Source organism: Zootoca vivipara, chromosome 10, assembly GCF_963506605.1.
Source record: "Zootoca vivipara chromosome 10, rZooViv1.1, whole genome shotgun sequence".
Taxonomy (NCBI): domain Eukaryota; kingdom Metazoa; phylum Chordata; class Lepidosauria; order Squamata; family Lacertidae; genus Zootoca; species Zootoca vivipara.
The window spans coordinates 64135935-64160756 of record NC_083285.1 but is presented as its reverse complement, the minus strand read 5'-3'; the positions used below and the strand labels follow the sequence as shown (position 1 = coordinate 64160756).

General features: G+C 46.1%; 1 protein-coding gene across 1 annotated transcript in view; it reads right to left on the bottom strand.

Moving 5' to 3' along the window:
• Positions 1–24822, bottom strand: part of ITIH5 (inter-alpha-trypsin inhibitor heavy chain 5) — a 55725-nt gene that overhangs the window by 11926 nt on the left and 18977 nt on the right. The window contains exons 6-9 of the mRNA XM_035127994.2: positions 18970–19139; positions 17923–18039; positions 6915–7086; positions 4810–5119 (exon numbers count right to left, since the gene is read on the bottom strand). Of these exons, the coding sequence (XP_034983885.2) occupies positions 4810–5119; positions 6915–7086; positions 17923–18039; positions 18970–19139 (769 nt within the window). The remainder of the gene's footprint in view (positions 1–4809; positions 5120–6914; positions 7087–17922; positions 18040–18969; positions 19140–24822) is intronic.

Here is a 24822-nt window from a genome sequence, read left to right as displayed (position 1 = left end):
TCCTTACAGCAGATAACAAATGTAATAGCCCTGCCTCAGATTCCCAACTTGTGCAGCGCTGTGGTCTAAACCACTGAGCCTCTTGAGCTTGCCGATCATAAGGTCGACGGTTCGAATCCCCGCGACACGGTGAGCTCCCACTGCTCTGTCCCAGCTCCTGCCAACCTAGCAGTTCGAAAGCATGCCAGTGCTTTGGTGGGAAGGTCAACAGCATTTCCATGGGCTCTGGCTCCCATCACGGTGTCCCGTTGCACCAGAAGTGGTTTAGTCATGCCGGCCACGTGACCTGGAAACCTGTCTTCCTGTCTTTGGACAAAGGCCGGCTCCCTCAGCCTGAAAGTGAGATGAGCGCCACAACCCCATAATCACCTTTGACTGGACTTAACCATCCAGAGTTAACTTGTCCACAGAATGGGAGCTGCCACGATCCCCAAGGAGCTGGCATCAGGCACCAGTCTTGTTGACAGACCAACTCTGTGGCACAAAGGGGTCTGCAAGCGTGACACCTGACTTCGCATGCAGACAAAGTTCCTAAGCCACTAATAATAATAATAATAATAATAATAATAATAATAATAATAATTTATTTATACCCCGCCCTCCCCAGTCAAAACCGGGCTCAGGGCGGCTCACACCAATAAAATTCCAATAAAACATAAAAAGCAATCGATTAAAATACAGATTAAAATGCAGTATTAAAATTTAAAATGCAGCCTGATTTTAAATAGTCCATAAATCCAAGCCATGAGGGAGGAAAACACAGGGGTCAGGCTAAGTCCAACCCAAAGGCCAGGCGGAACAGCTCTGTCTTGCAGGCCCTGCGGAAAGATGACAAATCCCGCAGGGCCCTGGTTTCCTGTGAAAGAGCGTTCCACCAAGTTGGGGCCAATACTGAAAAGGCCCTGGCCCTAGTAGAGGCCAATCTAGCCACCTTATGGCTTGGGATCTCCAGAATATTGTTGTTTGTGGACCTTAAGGTCCTCCGCGGGGCATACCAGGAGAGGCGGTCCCGTAGGTACGAGGGTCCCAAGCCGCATAGGGCTTTAAAGGTCAAAAATAGCACCTTAAACCTGATCCTGTACTCCACCGGGAGCCAGTGCAGGGACCTATAGGCTCTGCTCACCTGGTTTAGCTGGCCAGTCAAAGCCGTTCCCGGGGTGCAGCTGCAGTCACATGCTGACAGTGTCCGGTTCCACCAGAAACGGTTTAGTCCTGCTGGCCACAGGACCCGGAAAGCTATCCATGGACAAATGCCGGCTCCCTCGGCCTGAACGTGAGATGAGCGCCGCAACCCCATAGTTGCCTTTGACTGGACTTAACTGTCCAGGGGTCCTTTTCCTATTCCAGTGAATTCAGACTCTGGAACTTGTGTTTGTGCCAAGGCAACATCTCCTCCTTATCCTCCCCAATGATGATCTAATCAATGAATGTCTACTATGCTTCAGCAGAGCAGTTTGGCATGGACTCAGTGATGCTCAAGCAGGCAAGTTTTGCACAATGTCCTAATCAACATTGTCCTTTTATTTGTAAACCGCTTTGACATTTGTTTGTTTCTACAATCAAGCGGCATATACATTTTATGACACGTACCAAGATAAATCAAAGTGCCATTCCATATCTCCCTTCCCCCTCCTATTTAATCCAGATTTACAATATTTTGTGGATTTTTAGAAATTACACCAGATTTTCTGTAGAAACAGTAAAACCAAATTACCGGTAAATTGTGGGTCGGGATGGGTGGGGGGTTTGGGACGTTGATGAGGAAGATTTCATGTGCATGATGTGCAAAACTTGATGTACGGTTTAAAGAAGCGCCGTGGTAGTAGAGTGGTTTGCTCTGGATGCAGAAAGTCACAGGTTTAATCCCCTGCATCCCTAGATAGAACTGCGACTATTGCAGGCAAGAAACCCTGGAGAACTGCTGCCAATCAGCACAGACAGTACTAGGATAGCTCCATCAGTAGAGCATGAGACTCTTAATATCAGTGTCGGGCAAAAGATTCTTGCATTGCAGGGGGTTGGGCTAGATGACCCTCGTGGTCCCTTCCAACGCTACAGTTCTATGATTCTATGATACAGTGGTACCTTGGTTCTCAAACGCCTTGGTACTCAAACAACTTGGAACCCAAACACTGCAAACCTGGAAGTAAGTGTTCCGATTTGCAAACCTTTTTTGGAAGCCGAACATGCTCCGTTTTGAGTGTCACGCTGAGGTCTGTCTGTTTTTGCTATTTATTTTGCGTTTTTGTTTTTGCGGCTCTTTTGTTGTTGTTTTTTGTGACTGCGTGGAACCCAGTTCAGCCACTGATTTCTTGATTGTGTGACTGCAGTACATTGTTTCTTGCTTTCATTTTATGGATCAGTGGTCTCGTAAGATAGTAAAGTTCATGTTAAATTGCTGTTTTTGGAGCTGTTTTAAAAGCCTGGAACGGATTAATCCATTTTGCATTACTTTCTATGGGAAAGCGCGCCTTGGTTTTGGAACGCTTTGGTTTTGGAACGGACTTCCAGAACAGATTAAGTTTGAGAACCAAGGTACCACTGTAGGTGGAACAATACTCTGGGTATATGGAAGCTTCCTATTAGGGAAAGGTCATAGGTCAGTGGCAGACCATTCTCATGCAGTGATAGACCATTTGCATGCAGAAGGTCCCAGGTTAAATCTCTGGCATCTCCAGTTAGGGGTGGGAGATACCCCAGTTTGAGACCCTGGAAAGGGGCTGCCAGACAGTACAGGCAATACCACAGTAGACTGACCAGTGGTCTGACTCGCCAACTACCTATGTCTCTACGAGCAGCACTAAGTCCACAGCAAACTGCCTTGCAGAAGTTCGACAGCTTGCTCGCCTTCCCAGGCTGAGAGAGAGAAAGATGGCAAAAGCAGGGTTTTTATGGAGACAGTGTGACTTTTGCAGCTGCCTCTAAAGTTGCAAAACAATGAAGCAGGGACGGAGGAATGGAGAACTTCCGAAACAACAATGGGACGCTAGCCCAGCAACAACTGGCAAAAGCTAGACATAATATTCAGTGAGGACAGGAAGAAACATTATGGACGGAATAATTGCCACACAGGAAGGAGTGAATTTGAATGCTTCACTTGTAGGTGTATGAATCATTTAATGTGTCGATATGAATGGAAGTCGTTAAAACTGTAGTTGCGATATAAGGGACTGGTATTTTGGCTGGAGCGTAATTGGAATTTATAAGCGTTTGGAACGCAGAAATAACGTAAATCATCAAACCATTAATTCTAGCACACCGGGGGTGGGGTGGGGGGGACAGGACCTAAATAGTATAATTTGGCACCTCAATGATTGCTATTATTAAATTGGCATTGTTATAATGAGGCATTTTTATTGGATTATTGTAACTGAAAACTAATGAAAATTATTATTAAAAATAAAATAAAAAATAGTGCAGATTAATGTATTTTTAACCTTCTGATGGAAGCCGCCCAGAGTGGCTGGGAAAACCCAGCCAGATGGGCAGGGTAGAATTTATTATTATTATTATTATTATTATTATTATTAACCCCACAAGAAACCAGAATGTTTCTCCACAGACTTACTAACTGTGGATAATAATAATATGTATTATTTGGGACCGTTTAGGGGTGGAGGGAAGTGAAGATATAAATTAGGGAGTCAAGCTAGCAAAAGGAGATATTACTAAAATAGAAGAGGACCACAAAATGGCTTGTATTCCTTATACTGAATAAGATGTGTATTTGAGAGTATTTTTCTTTTAGTTTTTCTTTATCTTTTCTTTCTTTCTTTCTTTCTATTTTGTTTGTATATGTAATATGGATATGGATATGTACTTAATTCAAATAAAAATAAATATAAAAATAGACTGACCCGTGGTCTGACTCTGCATCTTCCTACGTCGCTACGAGCAGCAACAAGTCCGCCACCAACTGCCCCGTGGAAGTGCCCCAGGCCCCACCGAAGCATGGGCGTACCCAGGATCAAAACTAGGGGGGGCAAGGGGAGGGGCCAAGGCACGGAAGGGGAGGGGCCACAAAGTGGGTGGGGAAAGTGCAGTCAGAGGCGCCGGGCTGATGGGCAGAGGCGGAGCACAGCCCGACAGAGCGCACCGTGGCGCGACCTCCCTCCAGCTGGGAGATTGAGAGAGAGATTGAGAGAGAAAGAGAGATCTGGAACCGCGCAGACGCCCCTCTCTCCTTGCGACCCTGTTCTCAGCAACTGCCGACCCCTGCATGGTTTTGCATGCGGGCAGATGACGGAGCCAAGCTCCTCCCGCTGCCTCGCGATGGCCCAATCGAAAAGACCCTGGCCAAAGGCGGGCGCCTTTGTCACAGAGAGGAAAGCTGGGGAGGCGCCGGCAATAGTGCAGCCGCCGCTGCGCCAGGAAAGGGGGCAGCAAGGCAGGAGTTCGCCAGGGCAGGAAGGCCCCCCTGCCACACTCCCTGGTTCCCCGCCGTGCATGGCTTTGCCTGAGGGCGTGACGGGGAGCTGGAGGGAGAGCGCGGCACAACGGGCAGGAACGGCGAACTCGCGCTCCGCTGGGCTGTGCCCCTCCCTAGAAGCAGGGCTGGTGGGCGGAGACAGAGCCCAGCCCAGCGGAGCGCGAGTTCGGCGTTCCCGCCCACCGCGCCGCGCTCCCTGGTTCCCCGCCGTGCTTGGCCTTGCCTGAGGGGGGGGCAGCTGGCTTCTAGAGTAGGGCAGCTGCCCTAACATGCCCCGTGGTGGGTACGCCCTTGAACCGAAGTCCACAGCTGGATTTGCACCCAGCAAGCAGAACATCCAAACAGCCAGGGGTAAAACGGGTCGCGTTTTCTCCACTCACCCTTTCAGCTGTGCTGCCGCGTCCTCGTCTTCCCGTATCCGCCGCGTCATCCCACAGTTCTCCAGCGCCAGCCTCTCCAATAGCTTGTAGTCCACGTCGTTGCCGATGCCAATGGTGAAGAGGCAGAACCTGTTGCGGACGGCCTCTTTGGTGTTGCTGACGATCTTGGCGGACTGCGTCTCTCCAACCGTCGGCCGCCCGTCCGTCAGGAAGATGATCAAGGAGACGCTCCGAGCTTCGATGTCGTTCTGGGTGATGTAGTCATTGAGTATCTGGGTGCTGATTTGGAGAGCCCCATTGATGTTTGTGCCTAGGAAGACACAGCAGAATTAGCCTTTGGGGGCATGGGAAATGGGGAGTTAGTTGCTCAGCTTCTAATTTTTTAAAATTTCCACCTCCCTGCCTTTTTGCATTATTATTATTATTATTATTATTATTATTATTATTATTATTATTAAATTAATAATAATATATTATTTATTCCCCAGCCACTCTGGACGGCTTCCATCAAAATATCAAAAACACAAAAAAATCAAACATTAAAAACGTCCCTAAACAGGGTTGCCTTCAGATGTCTTCTAAAAGTCAGATAGTTGTTTATTTCCTTGACATTAGATGGGAGGGTGTTTCACTACAGAGAAGGCCCTTTGCCTGGTTCCCACTATGTGAAACTGACCAGTGAGCTGGATGCTCCAGGCTTAAACCACATGGCCTTAGCAAGCCATCTTCGTGTTTCTATACGAATAATTTAGAAACATTTACCATTTTGAAAGTTATACTGCCTGTGTTTTCTTGCTGCTGCATGGAAAAACACATGAATCTGACCTTTGAAGCGTTTGTAAGTAAACCATTTTTAACTTGCCCAGTTTGTGGTAAGTGGGTAGTTTTGGAAGCAACTTAAAAGGCGGTATTTTAAAGGTCTAACACAGAGCTTTCCAAACTGTGTGTCACGACACATTAGTGCGTTGGCTGCAGTGTATAGGTGTGTTTTGCGAACGCTCCACACACTCCTCCCAGGGCTGGAAAGGGATTAGCTTAACCTTCGGTCTGCTAGTAAAATTGAACTACTGTGTCACAAAATGATGCATGTCTAAAAATTGTGTCACCAACATGAAAAGTTTGGAAAGCTCTGGTCTAACAGCCTATATTTCCATGCTTTACCTTGCTGCATGTTTTGTGATTTAAAATCTCTGCTGGGGCTCTCTCACCCAAAGAGTGCTTGCCCCAAACCTGGATCTAGGCATCCAGTGAAATCTCCTTCTATCTATCTATTTTTTCCCCTTTATAATAATATTAACATAAAGTACATCAGCGCTGTTTGCTGTTCCACGGTTGGACTAAAGCTACCTAAGGTTCTTTGGAAATGTCCCACTGCGTGAGAAAGCTAATTCTTTCAGTATGCGTGTGTCAACAACCAAACTGATTCCACCCCTACCCCTTGGCTTCACAGCTCTGCATGATACATGCCAAAAATTATTCCCTCCTGTGACGAGCCAATACACAGAGGCTCGTAGCAAAGTCTCCTTCTTGGATGACCGAGAGTCTCTCCTAGCGTTCCAGGAGAAGGCAAACTTCGTTTTCACTTGTCTCTATGACTTGTGGATTTTCACAAAGGGGAATGAAGACAAATTCATGGAGTGCTATCCATAGTCACTAGTCATGGTGGCCTTATGTTCACAGAACCTGGATTTGGAGGTGGGGAGGAGGCAGGCCAACGCATTTGGGTTGCTTTCTCCTCTTGTGGATCTTCAGAGGAAACCCCTCCTTTGTTTCCAAGTTCTAGTACCTTGTCTCTGTGCCTTTAAGAGCTGCTCAAAAGGCAGATATCCAACAGGTATAGCTTTTCACAGCCTAGAGATTGCAGCTCTGGAAGAAAGCTGCACCGACTGAACTTTTGGATCATAGATCAGTCAAAAGGGGTAGAGCACCTCTGTCAAGGAAAGGATTATTTAATAATAATAATAATAATAATAATAATAATAATAATAATAATATGGAATCGATTACGCTGGTGCAGCCTTCATTTGTGTGTTGTGCCATAAATGAAGTTGCAGATTCATTGAAAAAGCACAAGCCCACCCCCACCCCCTTGACAACAGGTGTACCTCCTGTAGGAGACATGTTATGGATGTAGATCTTGGCATCTCGTATGTTGTTGAGAGTCACGGGCACCAGCTGGTCTTGTTGCCAGACCTTGATTCGATTGGAGAAGCCAATAATATTGAAGTGGTCCTCAGGCCTTAGATCCTGGAGAATGGTGAAGAGGGCATCTTTGGTCTGAAACGAGAGACATAACCTGGATGTATATTATTTACACTAGATCAGGCACCCCCAAACTCGGCCCTCCAGATGTTTTTGGGACTACAAATCCCATCGTCCCTACAGATGAAGGGCAGTGTTTGCAAATTTAATTAATAACAACAACAATTACTGAAGTACCAAGAGATTACATGCATGCGTGAATGCACGGTCACAGACAAAACACATTACTGTAAGCAAGTTGTGCTTCCTTCTGCAGTTATTTGGCTATAACATTTGATAGAATACAGGTAATTGAACAAACTTTGTTGCATTACTTTATTCATTAAATTATCATTCCATTGATATACGTATTTTATGGTGTTACTGAGAAGAAAAAGTGGTGTTATGAGCCATTAAACCTCGGAAACACACTTTTTCCAAACGGTTTCCACAAATTTGGCCACTAGTGTACTCTGGTCAGCCTTTCGTGATTCACGGTATGATTGCTGCTTTGCAAAAAAAACATCCCTACTTTAACTGTGCACTTTCTCCACGCCATGGATATTTTAATTAACCTCTATCAAGTCTCCTCTTATTTGCCTTTTCTCGGAACCCAAACATCCCCAATGCTGCAATTAGATACCCAGGGTTCCAGCATAGCTGCCAAGTTATCCCTTTTTTAAAGGGATTTTCCCTTATGCTGAATAGGCTTCCTCACGAGAAAAGGGAAAACTTGGCAGCTATGGGTTCCAGATTCATCTGGACAACATCCCCCTCCCCCCGCATACAAAGATACTTCTACTCCTTTAGTCCCATACCCTCTTCTATTCCCATACAACCCCTAAATCTTCTCCAAGGGTAGTGGGAAACCCCAGAACAGATTTGTGGCAGAAGGACGGGGCAGGAAAGTCCCATTGAGCAGCTAAATGTCCTTGCACTAGCAGGACAGTTTGTTCAGAAGGGCTGTAGCTCAGTGACAGAGCAGCTGCTTTGCATGCTGAGGGTTCTGGGTTCAATTCCCACCAGAGGAGACCCTGGAGACAAAACTGAGCTAAATGGACCCATTGTCTGGCCCAGTATGAGGTAATTTGTTTTGTTCCTGGATACCATTTATTTATTTATTTGACAATATTTATAGGCAATTGATTATAGTAAAACCTCTGAGTGGTTTACAGGAAATGTTAGAAGTATCAGTAAAAAGAAAGGTTTAAAAACATTTTTTAAAAAGATGGTTGCAGGTTTGATCTGCATATGGGACAGCTACATACTCCTTCACTGCAGGGGGTTAGACTAGATAATCCTCAGGGTCCCTTCCAACGCTATAATTCCGTGATTGAAATCAACAGTAAAAGAGATTAAAAGGGCATCAACATCTGTGTGTCTGGAGAGACTTGCCTAAAAAATAAATAAAAATTAAGCAAGCACTGAAAAGAGTACAGCAGAAAAGACTGTCTGATGTCAATAGGCAGGGAGTTCCAACGTTTGGATGCCACCACACTAAAATATCAATTTCTTACAACTGTGTAATGAGTATTTTATGTGGCACCTTTCTAAGTGTCCCTACTGATTGATGTGCAATTGTCTACGTCACTGGGGTCTTCTCAACCTGATTGACTCGCCAGCCACACTGACAGTCTCTGGAATCTTTGGCATGTTCTTTGTTTAATATAATGTTTTATTCTCTTGCTAATGGTGCTGTTTTAAATGTGTATTTCATATTTGACCTCCTTTAGCAATGCCATGTTTTGAAATGTTTAAGATAATATTTTCAGTTCCCTGTTCATTACAGTATGTTGCTTTGAATGCTTCTGTTTTGATCTTTTAATGTAGGTTGTAAACTACTTTGAGTCCCCCCCCCCTTAAAAATATAAAGCGATATAGAAATGAAATGAATTATAATAATAATATTTTCAAGGAGCCTGCGATGAAAGAACCCAAAGTCAAAAACGTCCACCCAGATGAACGTTTTCTACATTTGGGGTTATATAATTTGACAGACTCAAGTGCTCAATGATTGCTGTTGCTGTGGCTGCCGCCGCCGCCTACAATCCAATATTTATCACAACAGCTTCCCTGAAGAGTCCCATGCCAAGTCCATTCCCTTTCCATCTTCAAATATTGAAGGCTTCTTGGTCCCAGATGCAAGGATAAATTTGGAGAGCATCAGAAACATCTTAGTCGTCTCTGTTCAGCTTCCCTTGTGATCTCGAATGGAAGCTGATGATGTCATGGCAAAACACATTACCCACCGCAATGGAATCTGGAGTCATCTCTCCAGCTGGTGGCCTTGGGGTCGGATCCAAGGGCTATCAAGGACAATTTTGTTTTTGTTTTTTTAAAAAAGAAACTTTTCCAGCACTGATGTGATTCAGTAGGGAGCATTTTGGACACAGGCCCAAGACACTAGTTTTGGTCAAAATCCTTGCTCATGTACATGCTGTGTGGCTTTTTGAGACACCCATTCTATCTCTATTGTGGTGGGATCCGGCAATCAGGCCTCAGTGTTGGGGCGGGACCATTGGAGCGGCCACAACACCCTATTGGTGGTCCCTCGTAACAGGGAGCAATTGGGCTATGGGCATGCCATTCAAAGTAGTTAGAGGGACCACTATTTAACCGCTGCACGTGACCTGAGCTTCTTTTTCGAGTCTCAGTGCACCAGAACATCCGCCCACCTCTCCCTATATTTAGGGCTTCCACGCATGACCTTGCTGTGCCATCATGTGTCGCCTGTCGTTGGGACAGGGGCACGGCAGGAATTTTCCCCACTTGGCTGATTGGCTGGTGCCACTTGGGTTTCGCCTACCGCGTAGCAAACATAGCTGCCAAGTACCCCGTTTTCCCCGGGAAACCCCCGTTTTTCGTACCGTTTCCTGGCGGTCCCCCGTATCAGTTCCTCTCTCATGTTATTCTCCCTTATTCTGCTCCTGCCGGCGGCCATTTCCCCCCCTGCTTTGCCCATCTATGGGCACAGAAAATGGCTAGCGCTGGAAGTCGCGTCTACGCATGTCCGGAAGTGCATAGACACGACTTCTGGTGTCGGCGCCGGCCATTTTCGGTGCCCATAGATGCGGCTGCTGGTCCTGGATTTTGCAGTCCAGGACTTGGCAGGTATGGTAGCAAATCATCACAACTTGTAAAGTTGGCGGATAGGCTCTGGTTCTTGTTGATGGGGTGGCAGGATGCCTAGCCATCCCTATGCATGGGTATTCCTTTAAGAGGAATCCAAGGACTCATGGTTGGTCTTCCCCGAGTGGGGTTGTGCCCTGAGCCTGAGTTGTGGCCTAAATTCTGCCAAAAACCAAACCAAAAACTGGAGTCCTGTTTGAATTTATTTCTAGGCCAGGTTAAAGGGTCTCCACACGCAAATGCCTATGGAAAGCTCACAAGGAGAACCTGAGAACAACTGAACCCTCCCTGCTTGAAATATGGGGGGGGGGGGAAATACAAATATTAATATCTGATATCTTTATATCAAGACTAAAAAGCGGAGCAAAATAAAAACACGGGAGGGAGAGAGAGAGAGAGAGAGAGAGAAGGTGAAGGGGAAAAGAGACGAGAGTCAAGGGAAAAGAAAGAGAACTTCCGATTATTCATCTGCCACCTATAGAGAGAGAATGCTTCAACACACCCACTCCACCTTCTATAAACCAACATTATCCTCAATCCTCAACCTTAGCTATCACAAGTCCATTTTCCTTTACACACAAAAAGCCTATAAGAAGCTTCCAGTCTCTAGTAAATGTTCATGATTTTCCTCTTATTGAACCTGCCAATTTCACCACCTCACCATTCCTCCACTGTAGGTATTGATGAATCTTTCTATCTTTGTGCGTATAAAAGTCTCACAGCTATAATCATATATTATAAGAAAATTCCACAGTCTTTCTCTAAGTGTAGATCTATAAGTCCCAGCAGGAAGAGTTATGGTTTCGGTTCAAAACTGACCTTCAAAATCCTCTGTATCAGTGTAATGCATTTGTAGCCAATATTTTTTAGCTTTTTTTACACGCCCACCAAGCATGATAAAATGTCTTCGTATTCTTGACACTTCCAGCAAGTATTTGGAAACATTTTTATGCATTCTAAATAACTCCTCAGGGGATTATTATTATTATTATTATTATTATTATTATTATTATTATTATTTGAATTTATGTACTATCCTATACCTGGGGGTCTCAGGGCTGTTCACAGAATAATATGAAGATATAAAACCACAAAATACCTAATAAAAATAAAAACAACAACCCAATAGCCCCCCCCAAAACCATTTTAAAAGGGCATAGGATGTAAATTGGATCAACCAAAGGCCTGGTTAAAAAGGAACGTTTTTGTCTGGCGCCTAAAGGTGTATAATGTAGGCGCCAGGTGAACTTCCCTGAGACAGCATCCCACAGATGGGGAGCCACTGCAGAGAAGGCCCCGTTCTCATGTTGCTGCCTTCCGGACCTTTTGAGGAGGAGGCACACAAATGAGGGCCCCAGATGATGATCTCAGGGTCCGGGTAGGTTCATATGGAAAGAGGAGGCGGTTAAGTACTAACGATACATCATTTAGTAAAAGAAAATATTTTAAATAATAACACAATGTGTATTTTAACCCTTTAGTTCACACATGTTTCTTCTGTGTATTATACCCAAAAAGAATTGCCCATTTAATCATACATCCTTTAACCCTGCTTGGAATTCCTCAGCACTTGTAGCATTCCAGCGGCCGTTGTACTCCAAATCCTGTTACCTCATTTGTTTTCTGGGGCTGATGGGAGTTGGAGTTCAGCCACTGGTGTGCCCTAGGTTCTCCATCTCTGGTCCAAGTCGTGGAGACCAAAGACAGTCGGGAGAATGCTAACTGGGCACTTTCCACCTGTCCAAACTAGTGACATGCTCATTCCCAGAAGCTGAGGTGACGGCATGAGGCCAGGCGGAGGTCATTCTGAAATGGGAGCCTTTGTTGGTGATATTTGCCACACACAATCCCTCCGTTGTTTTGCCGCGTGGGCCAGGGACTGGGGGCGGGGAGGTGGCCCTGGTTGGGAAGTGGAAGTCAAGTCAGTTCATAGGGACACAACAGTTCAGCTGTTCAGAACGCAATCGCTTTGCCTCACACAGCAAACTTCCTATGAAGTAATGGCCTGGCAACAATAACCTCATTCTGGTGCCTTGTCCATCTCCTTTCATCCACTCGGAGGCTAAGGGCCACTTTCCTTTGCATGTTAGGTGACTTATTATCTTGCCTTTCTGTGGCCAGAGCCAGACCAAAGAAATGCAGGAACATAGGAAGCTGCCTTATACTGATTCAGCACTGTATACACTGACTGGTAAAGGTAAAGGGTGGCGCTGCTGGGATGCGGGGTGGCGCTGTGGTCTAAACCACTGAGCCTCTTGGGCTTGCCAATCAGAAGGTCGGCAGTTCGAATCCCCACGACGGAGTGAGCTCCCGTTGCTCTGTCCCAGCTCCTGCCAACCCAGCAGTTCGAAAGCACGCCAGTGCAAGTAGATAAATAGGTAACGCTGTGGCGCAGGAAGGTAAACAGCGTTCCCGTGCGCTCTGGTTTCCATCACGGTGTCCCGTTGTGCCAGAGGCAGTTTAGTCCTGCTGGCCACATGACCTGGAAAGCTGTCTGTGGACAAACGCCGGCTCCCTCGGCCTGAAAGCGAGATGAGCGGCGCAGCCCCATAGTCGCCTTTGACTGGACTTAACCCAGCCCAGGGGTCCTTTAACCTGTCTGTCCACAGAATGGGAGCTGGCACGATCCCCAAGGAGCTGGCTTCAGGCACCAGTCTTGTTGGCAGAACTACTCGGTGGCACAAAGGGGTCTACAAGTGTGACGCCTGACTTCGCATGCAGACAAAGTTCCTAAGTCACTGAGGGTTTCGGAGCCATCAGCTCCCCTCACCTGGTTTAGCTGGCCAGTCAAACGGTCCAGGGTCCTTTACCTTTTACCTTTGCAATGACTGGCTGAGGCTCTTATGCTTTTCTCAGTCCGACCTGAAGAATGTGGGGATTGAACCTGGGGCCTTCTGCATGCAAGGCAGATTCTCTGCCTCTCTCAAGTCTCAAGGTTGGATGGCCATCTGCCATGGATGCTTGAGTTGAGATTCCTGCAGGGGCCTAGATGACCCTTGGGGTCCCTTCCAGTTCTACGGTTCTCTGAGTCTATGCTATTGTTTTAACTGGCGGTGCCATGGACTGAGGCCAAGATCTCCCCCAAGGAAAGCATCTGCTTTAGCCCTGAACTTTGTTGCAGAGGCTTTCCAAGGTTTCTGTCAGGGAATATCTGCCTTCTCCCATCTGGGGATGCCAAGGATGCTCTACCACCGAGAGATGGCTATTCTCTTCATAGGCTAGCTCCTCATTCACAAGACTTGCGGTTTCATCTGTTAGAAACAGACACGGCCATCACATCCTTCTGCTCTGTCCTTGGGAATACAGTGGTACCTCGGTTGTCAAACGTAATCCATTCTGGAAGACTGTTTGACTTCCAAAACATTTGACAACCGAGGTGCAAAGCCAATGGGGAAAAATTGAAAAACACGCAGTGGAAGCCGTTCGACTTCCGAGGCGCGTTCAAAAACGGAAGCAATTACTTCCGGGTTTTAGGTGTTTGGGTTCTGAATCGTTCAGCTTCCAAGACGCTCAAAAACCGAGGTACCACTGTATAAGAAGAGCCTGCTAATTTGTCTGTTTCCTGGGTCTGAGCAAAATAAAAAAATTCCTTCAGTAGCACCTTAAAGACCAACTAAGTTTATATTTTGGTATGAGCTTTCGTGTGCATGCACACTTCTTCAGATAAGTGTGCATGCACACGAAAGCTCATACCAAAATATAAACTTAGTTGGTCTTTAAGGTGCTACTGAAGGAATTTTTTTATTTTGCTTCGACTCAGACCAACACGGCTACCTACCTGTAACTGGGTCTGAGCAGTTTTTCTTTTGTTCATCCACTTTCCCTAGGAAAACCCACAATTTACTGCTCAATTGGAAAAACAACAACATCCATTCAGTGGTACCTCCGGTTGCAAACGAGATTCGTTCCGGAGGTCGGCTGCACCCTGAGGAATTCAAATGGATTCAAACTACAAGAAAGAAGATTCCACCTAAACATTAGGAAGAACTTCCTGACAGTAAGAGCTGTTCGGCAATGGAATTTGCTGCCAAGGAGTGTGGTGGAGTCTCCTTCTTTGGAGGTCTTTAAGCAGAGGCTTGACAGCCATATGTCAAGAATGCTTTGATGGTGTTTCCTGCTCGGCAGGGGGTTGGACTGGATGGCCCTTGTGGTCTCTTCCAACTCTATGATTCTATGAATTCACAACCGGAGGACTGCTTCTGCGGTTTAGCACTTCTGTGCATGCGCGTGTGGTGCGTAGATACTTCCGGGTTTGCTGCGTTCACATCCCAAAGTTTACGTATCCAGAGGGATACATAAGTGGAGGTACGACTGTACACAGAAAACCCAGCTGACGTTTGTTCCAGTTCAGCAATAAACCCAGGGAAAGCAGTGGAGCAAAAGGAAAACCTTTCAGACCTGTGCTCAGAAATCATGGGACAAACAGAAGTGGCCATAAACTCCGTGTCCATGGCCCTCACCACACCTTGTGGCACAGAATCCCATAATTTTTTTTTCAGCTTCGTTTTATCCCGCTAAACCAACCTCAAATTCTAAAACTGTCGCCCTTTTTAGAAGCCAAAGCTCCAGTGTCTTTAACAGCAAAATAAATCGACAAATGCTCTCCCTCATTTCCTGGAAGATTTAAATGTGCAGGAAGCGCCTCCGATTGAATGTCTACCTGGCACACATCCCTGAAAGGCGCAGAAATCCTGCCAAAAAGCCATGCGGATAACCTTTAGTCCCAAACACCTTCCGCAGTCCGGGCGGTTTTCTAATCATCCCGCCAGGCAGGCTATCTGTAACTTAAATTTAACCTCCAGCCCATTTCCAAAACTTGAAATCTGCCTTTCTCAGCACATCTCACATTCCTCTTCCCGTCCTCGCACTCCCTCGTTCGAGCTATCGCTTTCCCGTCCAGCAAAGTGTGCAGAACTTAAGTGAGCAAAGCTTCCCCATGGCCTCTGATAATAAGGGCTTTGTTCCAACTTCCTAGATTGCACTCCCAGGAAACAGAAACAGGACCTGCGTCTAGCTGTAGAGATAAGCCCATTTCTGTATTGTTGCCTTCTGCCCTTAAAATCGCTTCCTAGCAAACATGGCACCTAGACTTGATGCTTATTGTGTGGTTGCAACGATCAAATATAGTTTGAAAATAACAGTGGTCTGTGATGGGGGTGGGAAATCAGGGTTTTATTCCTTATTCCTTCTGTAGTTCCAATGAAAATGGCTCCTTCCCCCAAAAGTGTAGTTCATCCCAGAGAGGGAAGCGGTGGAGGCTGGTCTTTTAGGGTGAGTGGCGCCATGCCCTACGAATAGCAGTCTGCCCTCAGCCAAACACCCACCACTTGCCTGCTGTCATTCCTACAACCAGGGAGTGCATGCTCTAGCGCCACCTAGTGTTGATCTCCCTGCCTTCCTCCCAACCAGACCTAATGAGCACTGCCCCCTGCTGGAAGGAAGCTTTCGTTGCTGCCTTGGTTGTGAAATTTTCATAAGGGCCACAGTGGGGCAGAAGGGTTAGATCAGGCATAGGCAACCTTCAGCCCTCCAGATGTTTTGGACTACAATTCCCATCATCCCTGACCACTGGTCCTGTTAGCTAGGGATTATGGGAGTTGTAGGCTGAAACATCTGGAGGGCCGAAGGTTGCCTATGCCTGGGTTAGGTCCACCTTGTCCCACGTTGAGCAAAAGATTCCTTCATTAAAGGAGGTTGTATCAGTTGACGTTCAGGGTCCCTTAAAACTCTACAATTTTATGATTCTAGGACAGGGGTCCCCAGACTTTCTGCGCGGCGGGCCGGTGCCCGCCGCGCCGACCGCGCGGTGGGCCGGAGGGCAGGGGAGTGCGCGCGCAGCGGGCCGGAGGGCGGGGGAGTGCGCGCCCGTGCGCATGCGCACACGCACACGGGCGGGAAAAAAATCGCCAAAAATCGCTTGTGCGCATGCGTATGGGCCTCCCCCGACCCGGAAGTGCACCAGAAATGACCTCTTCCGGGTCGGGAGAGGCCCATACGCATGCGCACAAAGGATTTTCGGCGATTTTTTGCCGATTTTTTAGATCGTCGCTGCGCCGCGCGCCGTGAGAGCGGGCGGCGGCAGCGGGCGGCGGGAGTCGTCGCGGGCCGGATTGGAAGGCCGATTGGGCCGCATCCGGCCCGGGGGCCGTAGTTTGGGGACCCCTGTTCTAGGAGGATCACAAAGGACTAATAGGATGAGGTGTGGGTTGTTGTTGTTTTTTTGCAATTTTAATTGGGACCACAGCATGGGAAAAGGGGTTAACACCCCCTGAGGCAGCCTGAGGGTAGCAGGGTTTCCTAGCAACTCTCAGCACCCTTAAACTACAGCTCCCAGAATTTTGGCTGGGAAGCCATGGCTGTTAAAGTGACATAACAGTGGTATCATAGCACATTAAACGCATGATACCAATGTGGCATAAGCGCTGTTAATGTCTATTATTATTATTATTATTATTATTATTATTATTATTATTATCATCATCATCATCATCATTATACTCCACCTATCTGACTGGGTTGCCCCAGCCACACTGGGTGGCTTCCAACACATATAAAAGCTCAATAAAACATCAAACATCAACACCTTCCCTATACAGGGTTGCCTTCAGATGTCTTCTAAAAGTTGTATAGTTAACAGCCTTTGCAATATGTTCCTTATCTGGGGGCTCTTTGGGTGGTAAACTCTTTAAGTTCCTCCCTTCCAAAAACATTATATATGCTTGCCGTCTTCATGCTTTAAGATTATGACAACAACTGAGTGCACCATTTAAGCGCACACACCTTTAAAAAAATAAAATAAAACCAACAAGATCAAAACTCACTGCTGGCATTTGAGCACAGCTCTTCAAGGGTTAACCGGAGACTGTACTGTGCAAACCAATCCTCTCCTCCTAATCTGAGCCCCATCAGGAGGAAAGTAAAAGTCCTTGCAAAGGTTAATCCCTGACCTAAGGCAGAGCTGACCTGTTCACACCAACTCCTGGCTGGAAAGAGACTTAATCCTTTGTTCCCAGCTATAGGTGGCTAAGTCTTTGGTTGTTCATTTCTGCCCTATTCAGCAAACTGGGCTTAACTGAGGTGCAGCTGCTGCTTAACTTCAGGGCGAGTTTATGGGACCCAGAGAGTCCCATAACACCAACTGCCTCTTTCTTAGCAGGATCATAGAATCATAGAATCATAGAGTTGGAAGAGACCACAAGGGCCATCCAGTCCAACCCCCTGCCAAGCAGGAAACACCATCAAAGCATTCTTGACATATGGCTGTCAAGCCTCTGCTTAAAGACCTCCAAAGAAGGAGACTCCACCACACTTCTTGGCAGCAAATTCCACTGCCAAACAGCTCTTACTGTCAGGAAGTTCTTCCTAATGTTTAGGTGGAATCTTCTTTCTTGTAGTTTGAATCCATTGCTCCGTGTCCGCTTCTCTGGAGCAGCAGAAAACAACCTTTCTCCCTCCTCTATATGACATCCTTTTATATATTTGAACATGGCTATCATATCACCCCTTAACCTTCTCTTCTCCAGGCTAAACATACCCAGCTCCCTAAGCCGTTCCTCATAAACTTCCTTCATCCCTAGATCCTCAGAAAGGAATTTCCCTTACTCCCATCTCTTCACCAAACCTAGTTGGGTAGTAGAAAGACAGCACATGGGAATGCAGGTCCAACACTCCCCCCCCCCCCAGAGCAGGAGCTGTGATGCTATCAGGTCAGGGCAATGAATGGCCAGAGCCCCAGACTCTCACCTGCCTCAGCTTGGTTCCCACCATGGAGGCGCTGCTGTCGAGCACAAACACAACGTTCTTTGGCAACGGAGGGAGGTCCTTGGGAGCGAAATAGTGCACAAAGTACCCATTCAAAACCTGGCGGGATGAGAAAGAAAGAAATCAGGAGCTTAGCGCCATGCCAACCACCTTGTTAGAACTCCAGACCCAGAAAGTCCCAGGCGGCCAAGACAAAGGGATGCCAGTCGCTGCAAAACTCAGGGGAAAGGCAGTGAAAACTGCTCCGTTGAGAGCATAGGAAGAGCCTCCTGGATGAGGCCAGTGCCCCCATCTAATCCAGCATCCTGTTCTCACAGTGGCCAGACAGATGGCAAACACGCAATATGGATTAAAGCACAAGGGTGTTTTCCCATTCTGTGGCTTCCAGCAACTGGTATTCAGAAACATTGCTGCTTCCAGCTGTGGAGGCAGGGCAGAGCTATCCTGGTTAACAGCCATCGGTCACCCTTCCCTCCATGAATTTATCTAATCTTCTTCTAAAGCCATCTAGGTTGGCAGCCCAAACTGCCTCCTGTGAGAGCGGGTTCATCAGTTTAACCACGTGCTTTTTCATCTCTCCCGAATCTTCCAACAGAATGGGAAGAATAGGGCAAATCGGAATTAGTTGGCTCCGTCTGTTGTTGGCTCCGGCGCCACCTACTGTTCACCTCCCTCCTTCCTGTCCTACCAATCGCAATGAGCATCAGTCTCCAGTTATCAGCCAAAGATCTGGGCGTTGCTTAGATCTCAGCAAACTGGCTGCATCTTTAGATCCACGATTACAAGGTAACTGGCCAGGTCTGATCTAGGAACTAGTTGCTGTTATAGGCGAGATCAAACTTTGGGGAAAGGAAGAGATTATCTCTACCATGCATTGCTCCTGGAATTTCCCAGGAGCCTCAGTGGAGGCTTAACTCTACTAACCCACCCATGCCAATTTGCACTGTGTTGGCCAGGTAGCCTTTCCCCTTCAGAAATCTATTTCACGAATTGCACAGCAAATAATGAAATGAACAGGAAGCATACTACCTGGACATCCCCAACACTCAGCTCCCTGTTGACGTCGTATCTGACAACAAAGTCTCCCAAGATGCCATTCCGTGCGATCTTGGATTGCTGCACAACGTTGGGGCTGAAGGTCACCTTGGCTAAAGTTTTTGTCTGGCCAACCACTGTCGAAGGTGGCGGGGAGATATCATCTGGTGGAGAAACACAAGACAAGCTTTGTAAACAATATCACTTCACGCTGCAACATTTTGTCGCAGGACCCACTTGTGTTGCTGATTCTGGAACCCTGCAGCAAGCTTTTTTGTTATAACTCTGGCATTTAATTGATTCCTGCATTGCAGGAGGTTTTGGAGTGAGTGACCCTTGGGGTTCCTTCCAACTCTATAATTCTATGATTATTACTGTCAAAAACGGTGGTGCAAAATTGAAAGAGCACTCAGTTGTTTTTTCCAATCTTAAAACTGTTTCTGCACTTTTTTTTTTAATGAAAATTTGAATGCAACAGTTTAGTGCAAAAGTCTCTTAATATACACGTGTCTGTATGCTGCCTTACATAATAGACACATTTTTACAACACAATTTTATCTAATTTAATGCATTTTTGTACAGTATATCATTTCCAGGTTCAAAAAGTATCTACATGGTGCTTAGAGAATAACTTGCACCTAAATATTAGCAAGACAAAGGAGATGGTGTTGGACTTTCGGAGGAAGAGAGAGGAACTAGCCCCATTGTAGATCGGGGGGGGGGGTTGTGTGGAGAGAGTCTCTTCCTTTAAATTCCTGGGAGTTTACCTTAGTGAAGACCTCACTTGGAAAAACAATATAACTCAGGAGGTTAGGAAGGCCCAACAGAGACTCCATTTTCTTAGGGTCTTGCGAAAGAACATTGTTAAACAACAATTGATGACCTCCTTCTACCAGTCCACAATAGAAAGTGTCCTCTCATATTGTATCACAGTGTGGTATGTTGGCTTGGCAGCCACGGACAGAAAGTCATTACAGAGGGTGGTGAACACAGCACATGATATCATGGGCTGTCCCTTGAGTCCGCTAGATGACATCGCAAGGGATCGTTGCCTTAGGAGAGCGAGAAACATTCTCAGGGATGACTCACACCCCGGCTACCACCTCTTTAATATTCTACCCTCGGGCAGGAGATATAGAAGTATAATCAGTTGTACTAATAGGCTAAAATTGATGCTTTTGAATTATGGTGCTGGAGGAGACTCTTGAGAGTCCCATGGACTGCAAGAAGATCAAACCTATCCATTCTTATGGAAATCAGCCCTGAGTGCTCACTGGAAGGACAGATCCTGAAGCTGAGGCTCCAATACTTTGGCCACCTCATGAGAAGAGAAGAATCCTTGGAAAAGACCCTGATGTTGGGAAAGATTGAGTGCAGTAGGAGAAGGGGACGACAGAGGACAAGATGGTTGGACAGTGTTCTCGAAGCTACGAACATGAGTTTGACCAAACTGCGGGAGGCAGTGCAAGACAGGAGTGCCTAGCGTGCTATGGTCCATGGGGTCACGAAGAGTCGGACACGACTAAACGACTAAACAACAAAAATAGGCTAAAAACAGTTTCTATCCGTGGGCTGTTAAGCTGCTGAACGGAAAATAATATAGTGCAACTGACTTTCGGGGTTGGTGTGTTGTGCGGCAAGCACACAGAGTGCAATGAGATTGAGTGTTTGTGGGAGGGAGGAGGCAGGCTCGGTTAATTTCATTGTACACAGGTACATTGACAATAAATGTATTATTATTATTATTATTATTATTATTATTATTATTATTATTATATGCATATTGTGCACACCTCACCATAGTATATACATTCTGGTACACATTTAGGGTTGCCATATTTTGAAGAGCAAAAAATGGGACACATTTGCCTACTTCTACTTTTAACTATTCATCGCTATGACACCTCTACCTTGAAAAAGAGGGCGTGTCCTGGAAAAAGAGGACATAAGCAAACCAGGTGGAGAACTGCGAGGCAAGCGTTGGAGAAGTAGTTCATTGCGAATTGGGTAAGTTCACTTTTAAATGCGAACAGAATCCAATTTCATAGAATTATAGAGTTGGAAGGGACCCCAAGGGTCCTCTAGTCCAACCCCCTGCAATGCAGGAATCTCAACTCAAGCATCCATGACAGATGGCCACCCAGCCTCTGCTTAAAAACCTCCAAGGAAGGAGAGTCCACCACCTTCTGACAGAGCCAGCGCTGCTATTGAGGAGCTCTTACCATCAAAAAGTTCTTCCTCCATCCATAGCTGAGAATAAAATGACATTCCAGCGAGGATGGAGAGAGGAACTCTGGACTTTTGATGTCAGTTGGAATGAAGCCTGAGCATGAGATCATCCAAAAGGGCAAAACATATTGGCTACAGTTTCCTATGCATCATATTGTTGGTGGCAGCCCAAATAATTACAATAACTAATTTTTAATAGCCCAACACCTGCCTGGCTCAGAAAACGGTTTTCCAAAAGTTGGTGGCTTGCAAGTTTCCTGCCTGGGGAAAACACAATCGCTGGGTTCGCACATATTTTATTAAGCGAGCTGTCCTTTTGCAGCCAACTATTTCATTGTCAGTCCTTCCTCTTCTTGTTCAAGACGCAGCATTTTTCTATCCCTCATTAATAGAGAGTTTCCGGGACGTGTGTGTGCAATTGACGTAAAAGCAAGCAAGGTGGGTCTAAATTTAAGGGTCCATTAGGGAAGCTTCGTGAAGGCAACAGACTTACAATCTGCAGAGGAAGACTAAAGGAGTTCACTGTGGCGGGCATTGGGACAAGTGAACCCCCCAATTCTGGTTTATCGGGTCCTCCCTAACAAGAGGGCACGTGTTGCGGTGTGACCTGGCAACCAGACCCGTTTTGTGGGTGGGAACGTTTGGATGGCCACAACACCCTATTGAGGGTCCCTCGATGCTGGGTGCAATTAGAGCAATGGGACGCCAGCGAAATTGTATCGCGGGACCTCTATTTAAGCCCATGCATGTGTCCCTGAGCTTCCTCTTTTGGGCCAGTGCATCAGAACACCCACCTACCTCTCCCTATATTTAGGGCTTCCACGCATGACCTTGCTATGCTGCCGTGTGTCGTCTGTCGTTGGGACAGGGGCACGGCAGGAATTTTCCCCACTTGGCTGATTGGCTGGTGCCATTTGGGTTTCGCCTGCCGCGTAGCAAATTGTCACAACTTGTAAGGTTGTGGATAGGCTCTGGTTCAGGCAGAGCGGTCTGGCCATCCCTATGTGATGGGTATTCCGTTAAAGGAATCCTGGGACTCTTGGTTGGTCAACCCTGAGAGGGGTTGTGCCCTGAGCCAGAGTCCGTGGGGGGGGGGGCAACTGGCTGGTGGACTGGCTTGACCTCACTTTCCACTGTGTCGGGTGTTTACCCAAGTAAAGAAGTTGGAGTTCTTGACTGAAGGTCACATATAAATAGTAGCAAGGCAAGAACTCAGGCCACCATACAGTGGTATCTCGGTTTATGAACACAATTGGTTCCGGAAGTCTGTTCATAAACTGAAGCGTTCATAAACTGAAGCGAACTTTCCCATTGAAAGTAATGGAAAGTGGATTAATCCGTTCCAGATGGGTCAGCGGCGTTCGTAAACCGAAAATTCATAAACCGAGGTGTTCATAAACCGAGGTTCCACTGTAGTAATGTATCTCTGATAGTAGTTCAAATGATACAATAGTTTCAAATAGTCTTTTCTCTGGTTGGATTTATTTATAGAAGTTTCATACATCAGATGAAGTGAATATAACAGGACAAGGACCTGTTTCAAAGATTCTTCACCAGCAAGTCTTATAGTCAACGTGTACATGTAGATCAAAGTTAGACTGGGTGTTTACCCAAGGCTGACCTATGCTGGTGCCCTGGGTCAGCGCTGCCTGCAAGGGTGCAGGGAGCTAGTCAAGCCAGAGCCTATGCAACCACTCACTTGATTGTAATCAATAAAGTTGCAGCCTAAATTCTGCCAAAAATCAAACCTAAATTTTGAGTCTTGTCTGAATTAATTTGGGGATGGTTAAAGGGTCTACACACACAACTCTCAGTTTCCATTCTTAAGTTCAGTTCTCCATAACATTTCCATTCACTTCTTAAAACCCTCGTAACAATCCATGAGCATTTAAAGGTGAATTTCTCCTAATACACAACTGTGTGACACAGTTTTGTATGCATTTTTGCAAAGCAATTTCCCCTAAAACCATGCATGTCTGCATGTTCCCTTAACCAATACTGTATATATATGTGCAATTTTATGCACAATTTAGCCCAGTGTGTGACTTTCTGTGCACACTATTTGGCTGGAGAACGGCATTCTAAATTCGACATTCTAAATTCGTGAATTTTGAAGGACGCTTGCGTTTCGGTTCACATGTTGCCTCGAAGAGTTCAGATTGGACAGGTCCACCTTTAAATAAGAATGGAGTCAAACTTACTCCCATCCCTGCATCCAGAGATAGGGGTGGAATCTAGACGCATATAAAAAAATGCTGTGAAAATGCTTTCTTTTTAAAAAAAAGCGTTTTGAAAAATATATCGGATTTGCCATAAGCTCACCAGCGCCATCTGGTGTCACATTTGTATAATGCACTTAAAACATTGCATTTGCAGCTGTAAAACTGAGTCCTGAGTCCATCTGAGCATCTTACAAGCAGAACATGAAGACTACATTCTGTCTCCAGAGGAAGATGACAGCCCCTTTCCAATGCGTAAAAAGGAAGTTTAAGAGTGGGATTTTGAGTGGGAAATGACTGGAGGGAAAGGGGTTTTTTTTTGTTGGTTTTGTTGGTTTCTCAAGATCATAAACACCCACAGTTGTTTTTCATTGTGAAGGCGGCAGCAGCAAATGGACTGCTACACCCATCTGCCATGTAACATCTTGTTTGACTCCAGCACAGCAAGAAGTGAGGGTAGGATCTTGGAAAAGACCGTTGGCTAGTTTAATGCCTCATTTTCTTGCAACAGACACATGCTGCTGAGTTCTTGAAATCTGAACGTTGGCACACGACTCAGGTTCAATCCCCACCTTGGGTCATTTAGCAAGACAGGCTTGCTAATGCACCGTGTTTCCCAGGCTAAGTGTCAGCACCCTCATCCTTTCCCGCAGAGCTGCCAGTGTGCAAAGGAACAATAAAAACCACGGACAGGGAAACACAGAGGAGTGCCAGAATGCCTCTGCACACAGCCTGCTGGCTACTGCTTTTGGCAAACGGGGATTTCCAATGCTGTCGAGCAGCAGGACTTCCTATGCGATTTGGCACAGCCAGATGGGAAAAAACAATTTGCTTAAAATAAGCACATCCCCAGGAGGAGATCAGGAGTCAGGGAGAATCGTTCTCAGATGCCGAAAAGTATTTTATTTCTCTAGTTACGTTTCCATCCCATCCTACAGCTCAGGGTGACATTCATCTCCCCACTCTCCCCACTCGAACTTCACAACAACCCTGTGAGGTAGGCAGTGCTCGAGAGTAGGTAATAATAATAATAATAATAATAATAATAATAATAATAATAATAATAATATTTATACCCCACCCATCAGGCTGAGTTTCCCCAGCCACTCTTGGCAGCTTACAGGATGTATAAAACATAGCAAAATATCAAACATTAAAAGCTTCCCAATTCTAATTGGTCAGTTTTGGTTTCTCTCAGGGGTTTTTCTTCTTCTTTCAAACTTACATTCAGTTCCACAAATTTCTGCACCCGTTTCTGATTTATTTGTTTATTTAAAATCCACGTGTGGTGCACAACTACTAATTTACCAAAATATTTGTAAACCACTGTGTCGCAAAACATTCATCAAAGTGGTTCACAACAATAAAAACCATATAATAAAAATCATTAAAATAGTTT